The following is an 18,744-nucleotide window of genomic DNA, read 5'->3' on the forward strand; positions in this document are numbered from 1 at the left end:
CCCTCCCCTCCCAAAAAAAAGAAAGGAAAAATGCACGATGATCTGTTTTGCTATCGTAAATTTCCAAAATGTCAAAAACAAGAGAATTATGTGCTGACCAAAAAATACATCAGAATTCTTGATAATTCTGGAATAAATCAATTGTTTTTTTTATTATAAGTATTTCATTTTTGGCTTTTCTACAATTATTTAATATTTTAATTACAATAACTCCATCAAAAATTATTAAAAATTTCCTTGGATGTGTCCCTTTTGCTCAAAATTTTGCCAACTCCTACATTATAGGATTTCAGTCACTCCTTCTGTCTCTAAAATTGGATTTGTATAGTTGGGGTGTTAGGCAATGTGTGACCCAGGCCTGTTCTAATCTAATTGGAATGTACAATAGACAAAATAGACAGAGAGGGACTCAAATGGCTTGAATTTACATCTACTTTTTTTTACTTCTCGCAGAAAGAATGAAATTGCACATCTTTCTATAAAAACTAAGAAAAAAAGAACTGTAAATGTATTTTTGCAATTTTTTTAAATTTTGCAGTGGCCATATATATATCCTCATTTTGCACACAATGAACAAAAAAATAGGATGCAGCAGCAGGAAAAAAGAGAAAGAACTCCATTGGAAAGCCCTTTTTTCTTGTGCAAAAACACATATACGAGTATATATAAAGAAATAGAAGAACCGGTGTGTGCTCTGAAGAAAGTCGGTAAAAACAACGAGGCTCATTTTTTTTTTTTTTTTTATCATTATTATTAAATAGGTTGACTACACACGAAAATCAAACCAAAAAATGCCCTCTTTTGGGAATGAGCAAAACATTAAATGAAAGATGGATGATTACTACTATTTTTCTCTCTCCTTTTTTGCAATTTGAATGTACATGTTGCATGAATCTATTTAGACGATGATTTTTGCACAAGAAAAAATAAGTGGGGAGGGGGGGACATTGTTTTTTTGGTTATTTGTGCAAGACTTCATCATCCGTCTCCTCTCACTCAATGGGTGAAAGTCTTCTTCTTCTTTATAATGTATATTTATGCCCCAAAGATAATGCACTTATTTCTTCTTCTCCCCCCTTCCCCCTCCCATTCCGTGCTGCTTTCACAAAATATTTTATGCACTAATATATATATATAATATGAAGGCCTGCAACCCAAAGTCCTTATGAATTAATGTCTGTATATAGACTAAGGAGGCCATATTTGGATCTAAAAAGAAAAGGAGGCTCTTGATTTATGGGATAATAAAGTAGACATTATTGATTCTTGGTTTTTTTTGTGGCAACACAATTACTCCAGAATGTACATATGACCGTCCCTCAAAAGTAAGCTAGAATGATTAGTCTCGAAATGGAGCCCGGATTACATTTGTATTCTTTGACAAATTATCCTAAATTTCTGTAACAAATTATTTAAATTGTGGTTAGAGTAGCCAAAATGGATTGTCACAGTATAAGAATGATAAATTAATAGATTTGATTTTAAAGGCCCATATCGGGTCTAAAATAAGTATCTTAAATCAAATTAATGCTCTATATTAGAGCTAAAATTCTTGGGTGTCTTTAATCATCCGAGTAATTTGAATACAACTCTGATAATTGACCCAAATATATTTATAAAATTTTGGGTTGTATGTATATAGGATATACAAAATTGGAATTATCTTCTATTTTGGAATTTTTTACTAGGTTTTTGGTACGTATTTGTATTTGTGAATTGCAAATTGAGTTCAGTAGAATAATGTATTCCATGCTCGACTAGGTCCACTTAGCTACAACGTAGATTGTTTTAATTTTTTAGCAAAGATATGTAGAATCTTGTGTTTTTACAATTTACTAAGGATATTTTGAATTGTGCAAATATTTTTGTATTTGAAAGAAAACAAAATTTACTTTTTTTTTGTCTTTCCATGATTTATACCTTTCTATTTAAGTGATAAGTGGATTTTTAACATAAAAAAGGACATTTCCTTAATATTTTGTTTAAAATGCGTCCCCGTAAAGAATGTAAATCACGACTCAAATGGATATCTTTATCTTGAAAAACTTCCTTTAAAAATTAGAAAAAGAAAAACGGTTATTGCGTGTGCTCGGTCTTCTTTTTTTTCATTATTTAATTGGTCCTCATGGTGCGAACTTCTCTCTTTGAAGTGAGCATTTTCCATGATCTTTGATATAATAAAAAAATGCATTATAGAAGAAATATAGACACTAATGCCATTTTAAATGTAGAAGGCCCCCTTTTGAGGAGTAACTCATTTTCTGTCTCGCTCCCCCCTCTTAAAAGTCATATAAAATGAGTCTTCCTTCAGGTTTACCATATGTCCGGCTCCCGCCTTCTCCTCCGCTGTTTCCTTGCAAAAATATCAACTCTAAAAATCTCCCAGTCAAGAACTAGAAACTTTTTTCCACCTCCCTCCCAATAAGCTAAATTCAATTTTACCAAGTAAAATATTATTTATATATAATTCATTTTTTGGTATTATCACACATGAAATCCAAGACTGTCGAAAAGATCCCTCTGAAATTTAGCAAGTGGACGTATAAAATAAACAATCATGTTCCTATGATATTTTTTTGGCCCTCCGGAGTCATTAAGAGGATCTTTATGATCGAAACACAAGTTCATTTCCCTTCTCTCTCTCCCTCACCCTGTCTCTTTCTACATCCCTCTCTCTTTCTCTTTTCTTCTACCTTCATTCTCTGTTTCTATTTATCTCTGTAACGTGGGGACCCCTTGCTAGCATAATAATGAAATTAATTTGATATTACTTATGAAAAACGTTTTAATTAGCTGTATTGACCACATTTATATAAAATTAATATACATATAAAGTGTATATATTGGATTTAATTTTTGTTCTACACCTTTTTACAAAATTAAAAATGCCCAACAGTAATTATATCATTTGATTTATTTAAAAAATCACAAAAAAAAATTCTTAATTGTGCACTCTCTCTTTTTGTTTAGTTGGCTATATATCATTATTGCATTTGGATTTTCGTAAGTAATAAAAGTTTTCTTAAAAAAATAAGTAGGGTAGTTATGATTTACAGATAGACGTAGACGTAATAGGGTAGTTGGTATTTGTTTGTATGTAGTAAAAACACTGATGTAATAATTATAATTTAAAAAAAGATTTTTATAATATTAGAAAAAGAACCAAAAAAGAACGACAATGAATGGATAAAAAGGAGGAAGAGTCAACAACACATTTAGGTATTTGTAATTTGTATTATTAAATAAGAAAAATTCACACAGAGAGAGAAAATTTATAATATATATCAATATTATTTTTGTGTGGGTTTTTTCGTGTTTTTTGTAATTTTTTTGTGTGTTTTTGTATAAATCTTAGTAATAATATAATAAAAATGATGATGCCTGTCTGACTAGGTAGTAGTTATATAATAATAAGATATATAATTAAACATTGTAATTAAAAAAATGAACAATTAATTAATAATTAAAAAAAATGCAATACACAACTTTTTAAATGAAAAAAAAACAAAAAAAAAACAGAGTAGTACGTCTGTAAAATATACTTTATGTATGGAATTAAAAAAAATATGATTATTTGAATCTTTGTTCAAAAAATTTGTGGGGTTTCCTTTACTTTGTATTTATAAAAAATTTTACCTTCAGTATAGGTATATGTATATTATTTTTTATTGTTTTTTTTTTGTTTTTTGACAATTATCACTCTCCAATCATCTATCGAATAATATAATATATAATAAAATAAAAAAATTCACATCTCCACTGATTATTTATTTGTTATGTTTGTAGTTGTAATAGAACTCTCCAAAATGTGTTTGTTACAAGAAGTGTTTCCCTTTCTGCCTGATGCAGAATACACAGACAGGCAGATAGATAGATAAATAGGAGAACGTAGGAACACGGTCTCCTTTCTTTGTAATATATATATTCTTAATATAATATAATATAAAAAAGAGATTTTGGCTATAAAATATATTATAATTTATAATAATAATATTAACATTTCTTTCAAAACTACTTATTAGAAAAAACCACATATATTTATATAGGTATAATCAAAAAGATAAAAATGCCCAAATCCCACAGATATTGTTTTGTATAATGTATAAAATTGACTTGAAAAAAAAAAAAATATATATGCTTATATTAAATAATAATTATAAAGGGAATGAAGGGGGGACACATCACTTTCTTTCTTTCTGTTTTCATTCTTTCGTTCCTTTCTCAGAGAGAGGGAGGGGGAGGGGGTTGAATGTTTAGGACATTTAGTATGTATACATTTAAATATAATATAATATCAAATTCGTAACAGCAGCATAGATAGATAGATAGACTTGTATATATATATATATATATTATATGTATGTATGCATATTCTTCAGGTACAATTATTAATAATTAAAAAAATAAGTAAGTAAGATAGATAATAAGGGACAGACAGGGGAGACGGCGACGACAACGATTATTTGCTTATGACGCGACACAATGATTATGATGACGACACAACGAATAGAAGGATGTTGCTATGTAGGTACTAAATGTACTATGTACAAACACTAATAATATAAATAAGTATGTTGCTGTATGTAGTAGAATCTTTCCTTGTCTTCTTCTTTTTTTAATATATTTTTTTAATTTCTTCTAGACTCCTGAGCAGTCCACTTCATTGATTTCTCCAATTTTTGGAACGTCCACAAACTGATAGACGAGCCTTTGTCCATCCACCTTGGCAAGAATACCCCGCTGATAGTAGTATCTATAATTATCAAAATAATGAAGGGTTAGAATATGACAGAAAATGGGCTGGAGTAGTGTTGTTCCGTAAGCCAACAGGAGTACTAACACAACTGATATTAGAATCCGTAATACTTGCAGCGCCTCGTTCACAAATTGACCCATCTTTAACGTGACCCCTTAAATTTATGCTCCCCAAAAGAAAATCTTTACTATAAATGTTCAAGTTTATCAAATTTCCCGAACAAAAATACGACAAAAGTATAGTAAAGTACCGAAATATCAAAACTGGTATCGATACAACACTGGTTTTGAAGAATGTGGTTGTTACTGGCTACATACCTAAGAGCTCGTCCCATGGTTTCGTAGTTCATGTCAGGTTTGTTTTTGTGTAGCCCCCATAGACGAGAGACAGCCTTTGAGTCGACTAGTTTAAATACCCCCTTCTCCCGATTGGTCCATTTGATGGAGCGTGGACAGGAGTCTTTGTCTTGTAGGAGTTTGAGCAGAAACTCCCAGAGATACGTGGTTGTGCCTTCTCTGGACTTTCTTTTGAGTGGAATACCGTCTGGTCCAATTTTGGGCTTCCGTGCTTTTTTCTTTAATTTGAGACAGGAGGGGAGGATGAAGATGTCGAGGAAGGGGGTGAAACGGCTCTTCCTCCATCATAGGAAGAGTACCCGTAGTGAGGATGATGAACAACGTGATGGGGGTGATGTGATGAGGGAGGTGGGGGGGGGGAGGGCCGTAGCCTAGTTCCTCCGCTTCGCTTGAATTACTTGGAGAGACGTGACCATGGACGAAGTAGTTGGAGGTTGGACCCCCAAGGGGAACGTGATGGTGGGAATCGTAGGAGGAAGGGCTGGGTGAAGTGGTGTAGTTGAACATTGACTGGAGATGGTCTGAGACTAGAAAAAAAACAAAAAAAAACATTAATTCATTATTTCATTCATTAAGGATTAATATATATATATAAAGAATCCTCATTCATGAGGATTCTACGTCATCCAACTTCAAATATTCCTATCGACTCAGTATCATAAGGTGACCTTACATATCTTGATTCACAAAAAAGAGCACGCGTGGCCGGATCAGTGACAGTTTAATTGATTAAGGGGGAAGGGATGTTAATATTTTGACATTAATAAAATGTGAGAATACCTAAATCAACAATCGAATGAAAATGGACATGTCCGTTTTGTAAGTTCTCGAACACTCCGAAGAGTGCCTAGAGAAAAGAAGATGGTTAGCTGATCACTCAAAGAAGTATCAAATCTATCACCATTTATTTGATATATTTAAAAAAAAAAAAAAAAAAAAAAAAAAAAATGGGTGGCTCTAATCTTTCGAAAATTTACAGTATTCGATTTTTTTTGCCTTTGCCCTGGGATAATTTGACATGTATTCCTGTATAGAAGTGGTTCCCAAAGTGGATTTGCATGAAAAGAAGAATATAATTTACATTCACATTGCTTTGAGTGGCATCAAAACTTACATAATGATGAATTTACATATTTTTATAAGTGTATAAAGTATTTCCAAAAAGATAACTCTTTACGCCACTCTTACCGCCAAAGTTAATCATCTGTCGTCTGATCTGAAGAAAGGGCTTGTTGGACTTTTATGTTATCAAACACTAAAAACAGATTTTGATTCTAAAACACTTTAGGAATTATGGATTTCTGAAATGAATAGGTACTCACGTCTGGCTAAAACAGCTTTAGATTGACTAATACAATTTGGCCAAAAAATTTATGGATTAACTTATATAAAAAATAAATACAAATTGCGGCTTAATGTGGAGGATTATATTTGGGATTGCTGTGTCCAAAATTAAACTTAGAATAAGCTTGCTTTCCTCAATGTACAGTACACATCCGTCACATAAAGACCTTGATTCGTTTATATGCTCATTTGCAAGTTCACAGCCTCTAATGTTATTTGTTTGCGAGTCTTAATTTTTACTTTCTTTACCGCAAAAAATAATATCGATAGTATAGAAATTTTTCATTGTAGTAGATATATCGCTGAGTTTATATTAATAATAAATTCGATTATTTCTTATATTTTTCAATATATGTAGCATTAAAATCTTTATTTTTGATCAATATAGTCAAATAACTTATATTATTTGGCTCTGGGTTGAACTTTATAAGGTCTTTAAGTCTTTTATTTGCACAAAATGCACTTCAAATTTTATAGACATCTATGAATGAGAGGTGTACATTATCTTGTATTTTATTTTAAGAGTCTAACTAAAAACAGATCGGGAACCACTGCCGTATGGGACGTTTGTTTATCCTTGCCTTCGGCAAATCATCCCTGGAGACATGATGTGCGTAAAAAGAGGCCGATTGGTCATCCTAAGCATCCTTTCCATGACTATGTGGCCGATAACATAAATATAATATTGTAAGGAGAGATAGAGAGATGGGTGTTTCATGATGAGTTATCAGGTGGCTCTCCTGATACCAGGAGAAGAAGGTATGTATGTTGTTGTACACACTATGAACAACAACAGAGAACATGTATGAGTATGTATTATTTTAGGAAAGAGAGGAAGAACGCAGCAACAAGAACTACAACAAGAAGAAGAACCAACCGTCTCACAATAACAATAATAATAATAAAAGAGTTATAGGAACGTGACCTTGGAATACCAAAAAGTAGTTGTGCACGCACTATGATGTGATGTGCGTGTATGTTTGCCGCCAATCTCTTGTGACGTAATAACAGGCAACAGTTTCTTCTTCTACTGTTTTTTTTGTTGCTTTTTTTGGACAAAGAACTTTGTGTATTTAATAATAGTATGTTGTATGTACGTACATAGAGTGTAGCTATAACATAAATAGAGCTTTAGATGAAGAAGGAGAAGAAGCATTACAGTAAAATGTGTAAGAGCAATATGTTCATATAACATTATTCATGACAAGATGCAAAATATATATTATATGATCATCCAAGGTCAAATTCTAACAGTCTTCTTTTTTAAATATATATCATAAAAGATTTCCTCCCTCACCTCCTCCTCTCTTTAGAAATATATATATAACGGGAATCATCAAGTGTTTTTTTTTTTCCTCTTTTTTTTTTCTTTCTTTACAACTCCTCCAAATATCAACAGAGTTAGTTATAAGTTATTTTTTCCCTCCACCGGACTATAATGTAACAATAACTATGTAGAACAAATGTTCGACCTTGAAAATGATTCCTATTTCGTAACTATAATAATATTAAAATACTACTACCACTATATATGTATAAAGAGGAGGTAGGAGGAGTCCGTCATCGTTTCCTTTTGAAACAACAATAACAAAGTTGTCGACACTAGACGAGAGCTTCAACAACAGGACTAATACATAATTAGTATATGTATGTGTATATCTGTTGAGTTAACCCATTAAAACAACAATCTGTAAGGAACAAAAATCCCAGAAATGGCCAATCTATCCTTTTTTATCTGATATACCTACTACACATTTTTGAATCCCGCTACATTTGATCTCATTTGTTTAGGATGGAGAATTTGCCAAAAACACTTTTTTTTTTTTGGAACTGCAGGTTGAAAATACAGTCGCAAGTAACCCGTCCTTCACTAATAGTAGGTACTTACAGCCCAGTATTCATTTCGCTTTATTATAAGCGTTGTATTCCAATTTCTGGGATGAGTTGTTGAGATATTTAAGAATGTTAATGATGATAGCTTAGAGCCTTATTTCATCTATGAGAAGATGAATTTGATCCCCTTACAAATACCCCTTTAAAATCCCCATGAAATCAATCAATTCCTACTTATTATTTAACTGAGGTCATCATGTATTTTTACACTAATAATCAGTGCAATTTTTGAAGCCTTTACAGGGCGAATCAAAATAGAAATGGATGGATAATAAAGTAATTCGTGGAGGAAAACACGTTAACAAGACTGAGTTTGAGGGCCCAGATAAGCAATACCTAAAAAAAATACAGCTTTTCCTTCTCTTCAGTCTTGCTTAACAGGAATAAATGATTGATACAAAATGGAGTACAATGTATGTTGCACATATGTACATTGTATAGGTACAATAGACTGACTGTGAGAAACGGAAAAGGGATCATCACTAGATGAGGATCAATCAGAGTCATGTCTTTTGGCTTCCTCTCTCTCTCTTTCTCAAACACACTCAACATAGACACACATACACAAATGGAGATAATAGTAATAACAATATCAATGATAGAATAATAATGACTTTTCTTGTTGAACAACTGATGTTGTACTGTTTTGGAATGTTTAATTACCTGCGCTTCGGGGGAAATGATTCGAATGGACTAATTGGTGAGGAGTATTTCCTGCTACTGCTGTTGGTCCTCCGTTGTTGTTGTTGTTACTGAGAGAGGATGATGATGAGGAAGAGGATGAGAGATTGTGTTGTCCGACTCCGTGGGATGGAGGTGGGGATGCAACAGAAGAAAGAACAGAGTTATTGTGTTGATGTCCGCCACTCAGGCGATTGTCAGATGAGTCGTGACTTCCATTAGAGCTATTGTTATTGCTGGAACTACTTCCAAGACTGTTGTTATTATTACTGTTGGATGTGGGTGGGGTGTTGGGGTAGAAATGCGAAAATAGACCAGCAGCCACGTGATGGTGAGCAGCCGCTGCGGCGGCTGCTGCCACTGCTGCAGATGGATGACTAGAAACATCAGGGAGTCGACCTTAAAGTGAGAGAGAGATTATTAGTAAAAAGGTACTTGTCTTGGATGTTAAATAACTTACCAGCTGCAGCCGCGGCGGCAGCTATGGCGTGAGCTGTAGATCGTGGCCCATTGAGACGGTGTATGCGATTTTCATCGTCAGAGTTGTGGGAAGAGGCAGAGGAGGGGTCTACATCCGATACACCAGAGTCTGCTGGACTCGGAGGTAGAGATCCTAGAGTAAGTACAATAATAATCAAATTAAAGTATGCTTTACATATGGTATTTAAACAGCAGACAACACTAATACTTATACATAAGAGTTTAATTCCTTCATGGATGGAGGAGCTCGTACACCAAAACTTATTATCCCTTAAAAACTCAACAATTGCAACTCTCAACCATCTCAAAAAAAAAAAAAAAACAAGAAAACTTGAATTTTTAGGTTTTACATATAATCTATAGTAGTCTCCATATGGGTCTATTGTACTGGGAGTGGGTTTAAAAGATAAATTTGCCAGTCCTTTTTTTTTTAAATTCAGAATAAAATTTTAAATCTTGTTTCTTAAAGGAAATAATTTTTTAGGATGGACAGAGCCCTTATTTTATATGATATTAAAGTGCAGAACCTAGGGGAAATTACCCCTCTTTAAAAGAGGATAACATAAAAGTTAAATAATTTTTTTCTGGAACTCACCTGTGGGATGATTTGTCCCATATCGACTGTTATTAGAATGTCCTCGTGCAGCAAGGAGGGGTAGAGCTCCATATGAAGTCGGAATTCGATCATGCGGATCGCTACCGACAAAATCCCAACGAGGAGGTTTATTATTTTCCGACGTTCGAACGCTTCTACCATCACCTCCTCCTTCAACTGAAAAACATAGATATATTAATAAGCATCAAAATTAATTGAAAACACAAGGCAACAAAATCGTACATTTTCAAAAACCTCTTGAATTTATACATTGAACCATACTAGGACTCGGCGTGCTTATAACGAATATGTAATTATTTTTTCAGGTTAGCAAGAATTTTCAATTTGAGCTAAATTTTGAGAATGAGGTAAAATCAAATCAATCATTCAGATAAAAGCATGTTTAATCTTTGTAAATTTTAATGTTAATTTCAAATAGGCATGTGATCATTCAATCCTAAGAAAATATAATTTAAAAAATTAAAAAAAAACCAACATATTTTAAGGTATTTGAAAAAAAAAAAAAAAAAAAAAAAAAAAAGGAGTAACACTTGGGTTTTTGAATTTTTTTTTTTTTTTTTGCACCCATGGAATTTAAGTAAGCATAAATAAATCAAGTGTCATTCTCAAAAGAGTATTTGGCTTTAAAAGGTTTAGTTCAGCAGGAATATTGATTCTTATTTTTAAAGCAGAAATTTATTAAGACTATGTGTTCAAATTTTAAAACTCCGCGATAATAAATCATATCATATAAAAAAGGAAAAATAAATCCAAATATAAAAAGGTAAATAATTGAGTTTATATATATGATTTTATTAGTCTATTATCGATTATTTCCTCAATGAAATCGATAGCTCAGCGTTCTAGAACCAAATACTCTTTTGCAACTAAGACCTTAATCATTCATTTTAATCTCATTGACGTAAAAAAAAAAAAAAAATGAAAAACCAAGGCGTTATTCCTTTTCAAACAAAACCCATAAATGATGGTGGTTTTTTAACCTTCAAAATGCATTTTTTCAAAACTGGATGATGCATATAAAAATACAAATTTGAAATTACCATAAAATTTTGCAAAACTAATTTTTTTAGTTTCAAAAGTTAGTTCAAACCTATAAAAATGGTAAAAAACTCAAAAAGTTCAAAAGGAAAACCAGAATTGATTCGAAAAAAAATAATTTAGATTCATAATTAGCACCTCAAATACTACTAGCATTGAATATGGGATTAATAAATTAAAATGTAAGATCCAATCCTTCCTTAACATCCACCCTTCCTATATCTATCTAAAATGAGACTTTATTGAACAATACGTGAATAGTCGGATGTTGTACTCCTTCAAGTAAAGGCTGTTCATACTATAAAACTATGATGTAGCGAAGCCCTTACGAACATTATATCCACACAATATATTGATATGTATGCATTTATATTCGTATAGGAAGAAATGACATAATGTTAAACAAAAACAACGACGTAATATCAGTGTTCAAAGAGAAAGAGAAGCCTTTTTCGAATATTTCAAACGTACAAAAAAAAAGTCAACATGTTTTTAAATTACGTATTATAGAACGAAACAGAACATGAACTATTTAGAGTTATTTATCTATCTACTAGTTTAATTCAGCTCTGGGTCCCCTCCAACAAAAGGGCTCTTTTGCCATATACATATATATAAGGGCGAACTACATACATACACGCATAATTGATATTGTGTATGTCTTTCCGCGAAAAAATTGGGGCAAGGAAAGTCACTAAAAGAAGAAGAACAACGTCTCATTCCTCTGCATTTTCCCCCTCCTCGCAATATATATATATATTTATATATAAAAGACAAAGACTTCAGCAAAAAGTGTGTGTAAGACATCCATCCCATGACGTCATAAGGGCAGTGGGCTTTTTTTCTTCTGCTTCCCTCTTTTTTACTCACTCACAGAACTTCATTTTTTTTTGCACAAACAACAATAATAAAAGTGCACACTGGAGGCCTTACACTACACACTCATAGAGAAGAAGAAGAAGAAAGAGAGAAGGAAGAAGACAGGGGAAAAGAAGTAGAAAAAAAATTGCAAATTTTTTGCTTGCTCCTGCTTTCTAAAATAAAATAAAAAAACCCTTTTTTTCTTTTCATAATGATGAGTATGGAGAAATAACAATAAAAATAAGGGGGGGGGGAGTAAAGGCCTTTGTTTGTGTGTTTCCCTTCTGTGACTTGTAACATGTATATTTAGGGATAAAGTAGCCCAACACACTACGCGCCCTCAAACGACGCAAAAACGGTAGTAAACACACACCAATGATTGTGACGTTTGTTGCATTTCGCTATCGTGTTGTTTTTGTTCAATTTACTACTCAACAGTAATAATTCTACATACTAGCCAGGACAAAAAGAAGAAGTGTACGGTCAGATACCACGACAGGGGCCATTCTGGATAAATGTATGCATGTTTAAGATTAGCATAGAAGACGAAAAGGGGGGGGGGTGATAATACATATAATGAATGATGAATTCATACATATAAATGTTGGATGTAAAAGGGGAAAATGTGCTGTGTTCGCGTCTAGACATCACCGCGCGATGATATTGTTGATGATATATGATGATGATGACTGCCTTTATTATTATGCATGAACAAAAATACACACTTAATATATGTAGGTATGGATATCCATGCAGTTTCATAGCTATGTAGTAGCTACAAGTCCTATGCAGCAGTAAGGGGGGAAGAGAATGAGAAGGGACTTACTTTTCGATTCTTTATCAAGGTATTTGGATAGAAATCGTTTCCGTGCCGGACCCGTTAGACTTGCATTATGACGTATTGACTGATACAATAATTTCTCCAAACTGGGTGCACCACTTTTCTCTTCTTCCTCCTCTTCCACAGAAAAAGGTCGTCTTCGAGGAGCAGAGAGGTCCAATGGTTGAGTCTGAAACTCTTCCAGTACCATACTCGTCATTCTTAATTAAAATACTTAATGGTGAATAATTATGGATTAGGTATGGAAGACGGTACTATTATGCTGCGGCTCTCAAGGATGCTTGTAAAAACACACAAAAGTCACACTCAAACACACAATTTTTTTTTCTAATATCACTCTCTTTCTCTCCGTGATTGGATTGGCTTGTAATAGATTCACACGTCTCCAAAACAAAAGGAACAACTAAACTTTTGACTGAAGAAGTGGATTGATCCTTTTTTTATTTTTATTTTTCGTCGTCTTGAGCAAGGATTCTCAAGCTGTTTTTCTCACTTTTTCATCAAATCTTATCTTCTTGTTCCTTTTGTATTTATTTTTTTGGAGATTATATATTTATAGTTTGAATGGAATTTGGTTGGGTAAAAAAAAATGGGATCGTTTTTCTCTCTTTCTTGCTCACTCATTCAAAACATCTTCATCAGCCCTTTGGGTTAGCTGTTCCTTCAAAGAAGATTCATTTCCAATAATTATATATAATAATATATTAGAGGTGACGAAGATTTTTTTTTAAAGTGAGGTCTTGAGTATTTTCTGAATTTGTCGCGCTTTATTAGATATTGTCTAATTAATGATTTAATATTTTTTGTTTTTTGTATTATAATTGTAAAATTCACACTGAATGAAGATGATGATTCTACTACTAGGTCCCTGTTGCCACTCGTATGACATGCACTGGCCTACTGAATACTTAGAAAAAAAAATTATCCCACAAAAAGCGCGCGCCTGTGGGAGAGTGTGTGTAAAAAACTTACAACTACATACAATACTTACTATATTTTATTATTATAAAAAATATAATAGTCAATATTATGTAGTAGAGTAGAGTACTATTAAATATTAGTAGAGTCGCCGAAGATGGACGCGCTCACGCCTTTTTCCCTTGTTTTTAATATATAATAATATTATTTATCTTTTTGATGCACCAAATTTTTTGAATAATTTTCTATCTGTATGTATGTACTCATTAAAAGAAATGTTTACATATAATGAATGAAAATTTTTGACTCTCAAGAGTCGTCGGGGGATCGGATTGTAGTGGTTATTATAAATAAATAAGGATGTACTTACGGGATTGAATGACATTTTCGACGCATTCATCATCCAATGTAGGCAAATCTCCTTGGTATCCTCCTGAAATAAATTACAAAAATGGGTTGTGAGTATGTACTTATAAGCCATCATAGAATGATGTATTACATAACATGATATTTGATGGTATTTATGTAGTTCACAATATTGCTTTAAAAGAGAAAAGAGTAGTTCATTCAATAAATATAATAATAAATCCTACACTCACAGGAGAGGGTATGATTTTAAGGTAGCTTTTTAAACATTGTCATTAATTCAATTATATCCATTCTCTTTATCAAGCAACAACGATTTTGCAAGAAAAGGCAGCAAAAATAACCCCGCAGTATTAATACATAGTGGTAGTAGTAGTTGTAATAACCTGCTGCTCGCTTGGATTTGACCTTGGAATAAATCGTTGAACTTGGGTTCCCTCCTCCTCCTCCTCCTGGCTAAAAAAATTAACAAGCAGCACCTACCCTTCCTTCCTCCCCTCCTATATTAGTAATACAGATAATAAAACTACTAATAATGCCTGAGTGACGAACGGAAATGACCCGGTAGTCTTCCTTAAAAGCACATACCGTTATATATACATATACGATGACGATGAATCAACAAGGCTTGAACTTGAAAATATACATTTACTCCCATATTATAAATGAATATATCATTCATATTTGAAAGGGGTGTCATTGGATTAATAATAATAATACAGAGAATAAATACGTTTTGGGGAAAAGGATGTCCCCCTACGTCGTCTCTCAATTCAATAGTAGCTGTAGTAGGTACTAAGTATATAAGAAAAAGAAAGAACGAAAATAAAAACTCGTTTCAATTTCTCTTTTGTCACTAGGCGGAAGAATATTTTACTTTTTATTTTCTACTTATTTTTTGATTAAGTCACACACATAATAATAATATAGCTAGAACAAAAAAGGAAAAAAGCGAAAAGAGAAGAAATCAAAAAGGAAGAAGGGAGGGAAATTTGAATTTTGCACCCTTTATCATCAAATATAATAAATAATAATGTATCATCATAATCATACAAGAGAAAAATTGAAGGAGTTGTCTAGATAGGGGGGGGGATTTATATATAATTTGGTGCAATAGTTGCAAGGTTTTGGGCCGAACCGTTACAAGGACGAATGAGGAAGTAAGTAAGTACTCGTTGTATTTATATAAATATATAGTTGTACTTTTTTTTTTGCTGCATCCTCCATTTTTCTTCTTTTTTGATGATGTGCAATTTCAAGGCGTGCGAGACTTTCACTTATTTTCTTCTTTTCTCTCTCTATCTGCCTTTTCTTCCTCTTTTTTACTCCTACTTTTATCGTCATGATTATTTTCTCTTCGCTTTTTTCCCGGAAAAGATTTTAAATTGTTTATTGGATTGCTTGTAAATACATCATGATATAAAGGGCTGAATTAATAATTATATAGTATTTATTTATGCACATTTGTAGGCATACAATGTAGATACTTTGAATCAATGAATGTCGTGAAGGCTTACTTAATAATTATTTAAGCACCTAGGTACATACGTTCTATGTACAATCAACGATTTCGCAAAAGGAAGGAAGGAAGTAAAGAGAAAAAAAAGGAGTCAAGCACGAGGAGAGTGGGGATGAGAAGAAGAAGGGCTTCAATGCCAGAAGGGTTCGTTCAACTCTTCCTCCTTCTTCAGAGGAGTACGTTTTTGCAATGATATTCCGGACATAACAAGGCACAATACTTGTACATGATACTAGTATCTTCTTAAATGACGATGCGAATGATTTTGACAATGACCTAAAAAAAGAAGTATGTAGTTGTATCGCGGACACGTTTCCGCTTCATTCCCCAACTCCTCTATATTAATAACTAACTAACAAATTGTTATTTATTTTTATACAAATGTACATATACATGACGTTTCGCAAGGTATAATTTGATTTAGCAGGAATTGTAATTCCTATTCATAGAAATAAATCCATCATCAAATATGTATTAATAGAAATGAGAAGACGAGACAGTGAACTTGCTCGCTCCACTCTATAGTAAGGAAGGAATATCATATAAGTAAGTAAGTATACATATTGATATAACTATAAGAGGCATAAAGTTTAACTATGTACGTACATACATAGTCATAATAACAATAATTGCGTCATGATATTATTGTGTGTTTTAACGGTATCAAGGTTCCTTCCCATTACGCAAATCCCCCTCTTCTCACGTGCTGCGTGTGTGTGTAAAGACCCTTGCGTCCTTAACCTAATTCCTGTTAGATGACGATGATGATATTGATGTATCCTCCTCCTTGTAGGTATGTACGTATAGACTTCTTGTTCTGTCTTTGTAAGTTATGTACAACTAACAGGTGTGTGTGTATTGTGAATTTTTAACGGTAATCTCACCCCCTTCATACTTAATAATAATATGTAGAGTCTATCGTCATCATCCTTATCCTCCACGACTACCTTTGCTTTTAAAACAACTACAAAACTAACGGTGATGATGAAGTGCAACCAGACCAACCAAGGATGTCGTATGATTCTACTTATTGTAACAAATTATATATTATGTACATTAACAACAACATAACGGGCTATGTCTCAAAAGACAGGCGTGCAGGAATTGGAATATACTACATTGTAAATATATATATATATGTACAATGTATTATCAGTCCATGGTGTAACAGTAATACTTATAATTATTATATTTATCAAATGCTTACATACCTAGGTAGGTAGGCACTAGGCATATCAAATATTATGTTATGTACCCATGCAATGTTTGAAACAGAATTATCCTTGAAAGGACAAACGCAGGGGGAACAACGTAGGTATATACGAGTACATACATAGGACAATTATTTTATACAATGTAACATTTTTATTATTATTAATCCAGTTCCCAATCTATCAATAGATAGAGAGTAAGTGACACTTAAAAGTCAAGATGAACGGCATTGATTTAAAAATCTTCTTTTTTTGATAGGAGGAGGAAAAGAAGTAAGAAAAAAAAGAAGGAGAGGAATGATGATGATTCGTGTCTTAAAACTATATGTATGTATATTATCTAAATAGCATTAAAAGGTCAATCCAGGAGGAGCATATTATATTCATGATGATTCTATCAATATGTTTGTATCTATGTACATAAATGAAAGATAAAAGGGGTGCTGAATTGATGTTCAAACGAAGGGATTTTGGGAAATAATCTAGTATATTAGTAGAAGTTTGATAAATGTGGGGGAGAGAGAATTGGTATATTACAGGAAATATACATATAGTATATTGGGCTTCGTCAGGTTAGAAATCCTATAACGGTCTGATACCGTTATAATTTTATAATGAATTATATCAACTCTAAAGCAATTTGATCTGGACGGATCATACATAAAAATCGATCTGATTAATTTTATAATTAGATCAATGAAGGTTAAAGTGTTTCTTCTACCAATACCAACATTTTTGCATCATCGGAAGGCAGATTTTTCGATGAATTAGTAGAGCCAGATGTACAACCAGAGCTCCAACATCAATTTAGTACATATAGTAGATTTTTAAATACAACGTGAGTAGCTTGTTAATACCGATGTACGGCCAAATAAGACTCGTATATAATATGTTATGTACTACATAGGTGCATAGTATCTAGACATAATTATTATTATAGGTAGATATTAATGTGTAGTCTCTAAAGAAATGAGGACAACGGAAGTCCCCTCTGGCTTGCTACCTATAATAATAATTATTATTGTTCATAGTAGAATCATCCTTAACATTACGAGTATGTATATGCACATGTTAGAAGAAAAAGAAGAGGACAGAAAGAACTAAAGAAAGAAGAGAGTAAGTAAGTAAGCCAAGGTCACCTCCACTAAAATTCCACAAATCCTAAGCACATTATTATAACTAAGACAGTGAGTGAACTTGCTAGCTAGCCAGCCTCTCTAGATATGTATGTATGTATGTAGTATCTTTCTCTCTCCCCTACGATGCAAAGTGAGTCTGACGTCCGTCGTGAGTCAGTCAGTAAGTAAGGCAGACAAGAATAGTAAGTAATTAGTAAGTTCAGGAGTAAACATTAATACATGATATATTGAAGTGAGAAAAAGGAGTTATGATGAATTGAGTAGTGACCTCCATTTTCAATACTGCTGCTGTTTTCTGGTTACTGCTTTTATGTGTATTAATATTATGCACTCTGTGTGTTCATAGAAGATAATACATCCAATACTATCTGTATAGTATATTTCCGCAAGGAATAATAAAAATAACTACATACATATATAGCTCTATATATGTATGTAGTTATAAAATGTATATATAACCCGTTTCCGGATTAGGCAAATTCATAAATAGATATTTCATCTCTACTACTACTGCTACATAGATACAGAGTACCTCCATGTTATACATATATATATATATATACGAGTACACATAAAATGAAGACAGAGAAAGGGAATTTTTTTATTCTTATTTATTTTTTGCAGAATTACATACATGGGATATTTGCATATTTAATAATTATTATTATTTTCTCCTTCTCTGTGCTACTATTAGTATGGCTACTACTACTACAGTCATTCTCCCT

General features: G+C 32.6%; 1 protein-coding gene across 1 annotated transcript in view; it reads right to left on the reverse strand.

The window, feature by feature from the left end:
• Positions 1–2,896: 2,896 nt before the first annotated feature.
• LOC121119404 (uncharacterized) overlaps positions 2,897–18,744 on the reverse strand; it is a 100,632-nt gene continuing 84,784 nt past the window's right edge. Inside the window, exons 6-11 of the mRNA XM_040714064.2 lie at positions 14,155–14,217; positions 10,106–10,282; positions 9,491–9,643; positions 9,013–9,429; positions 5,074–5,639; positions 2,897–4,753 (exon numbers count right to left, since the gene is read on the reverse strand). Coding sequence (XP_040569998.2) covers positions 5,164–5,639; positions 9,013–9,429; positions 9,491–9,643; positions 10,106–10,282; positions 14,155–14,217 — 1,286 coding nt within the window. The 3' untranslated portion in view covers positions 2,897–4,753; positions 5,074–5,163. The remainder of the gene's footprint in view (positions 4,754–5,073; positions 5,640–9,012; positions 9,430–9,490; positions 9,644–10,105; positions 10,283–14,154; positions 14,218–18,744) is intronic.

This window comes from Lepeophtheirus salmonis, chromosome 6 (assembly GCF_016086655.4).
Source record: "Lepeophtheirus salmonis chromosome 6, UVic_Lsal_1.4, whole genome shotgun sequence".
Taxonomy (NCBI): Eukaryota; Metazoa; Arthropoda; class Copepoda; order Siphonostomatoida; family Caligidae; genus Lepeophtheirus; species Lepeophtheirus salmonis.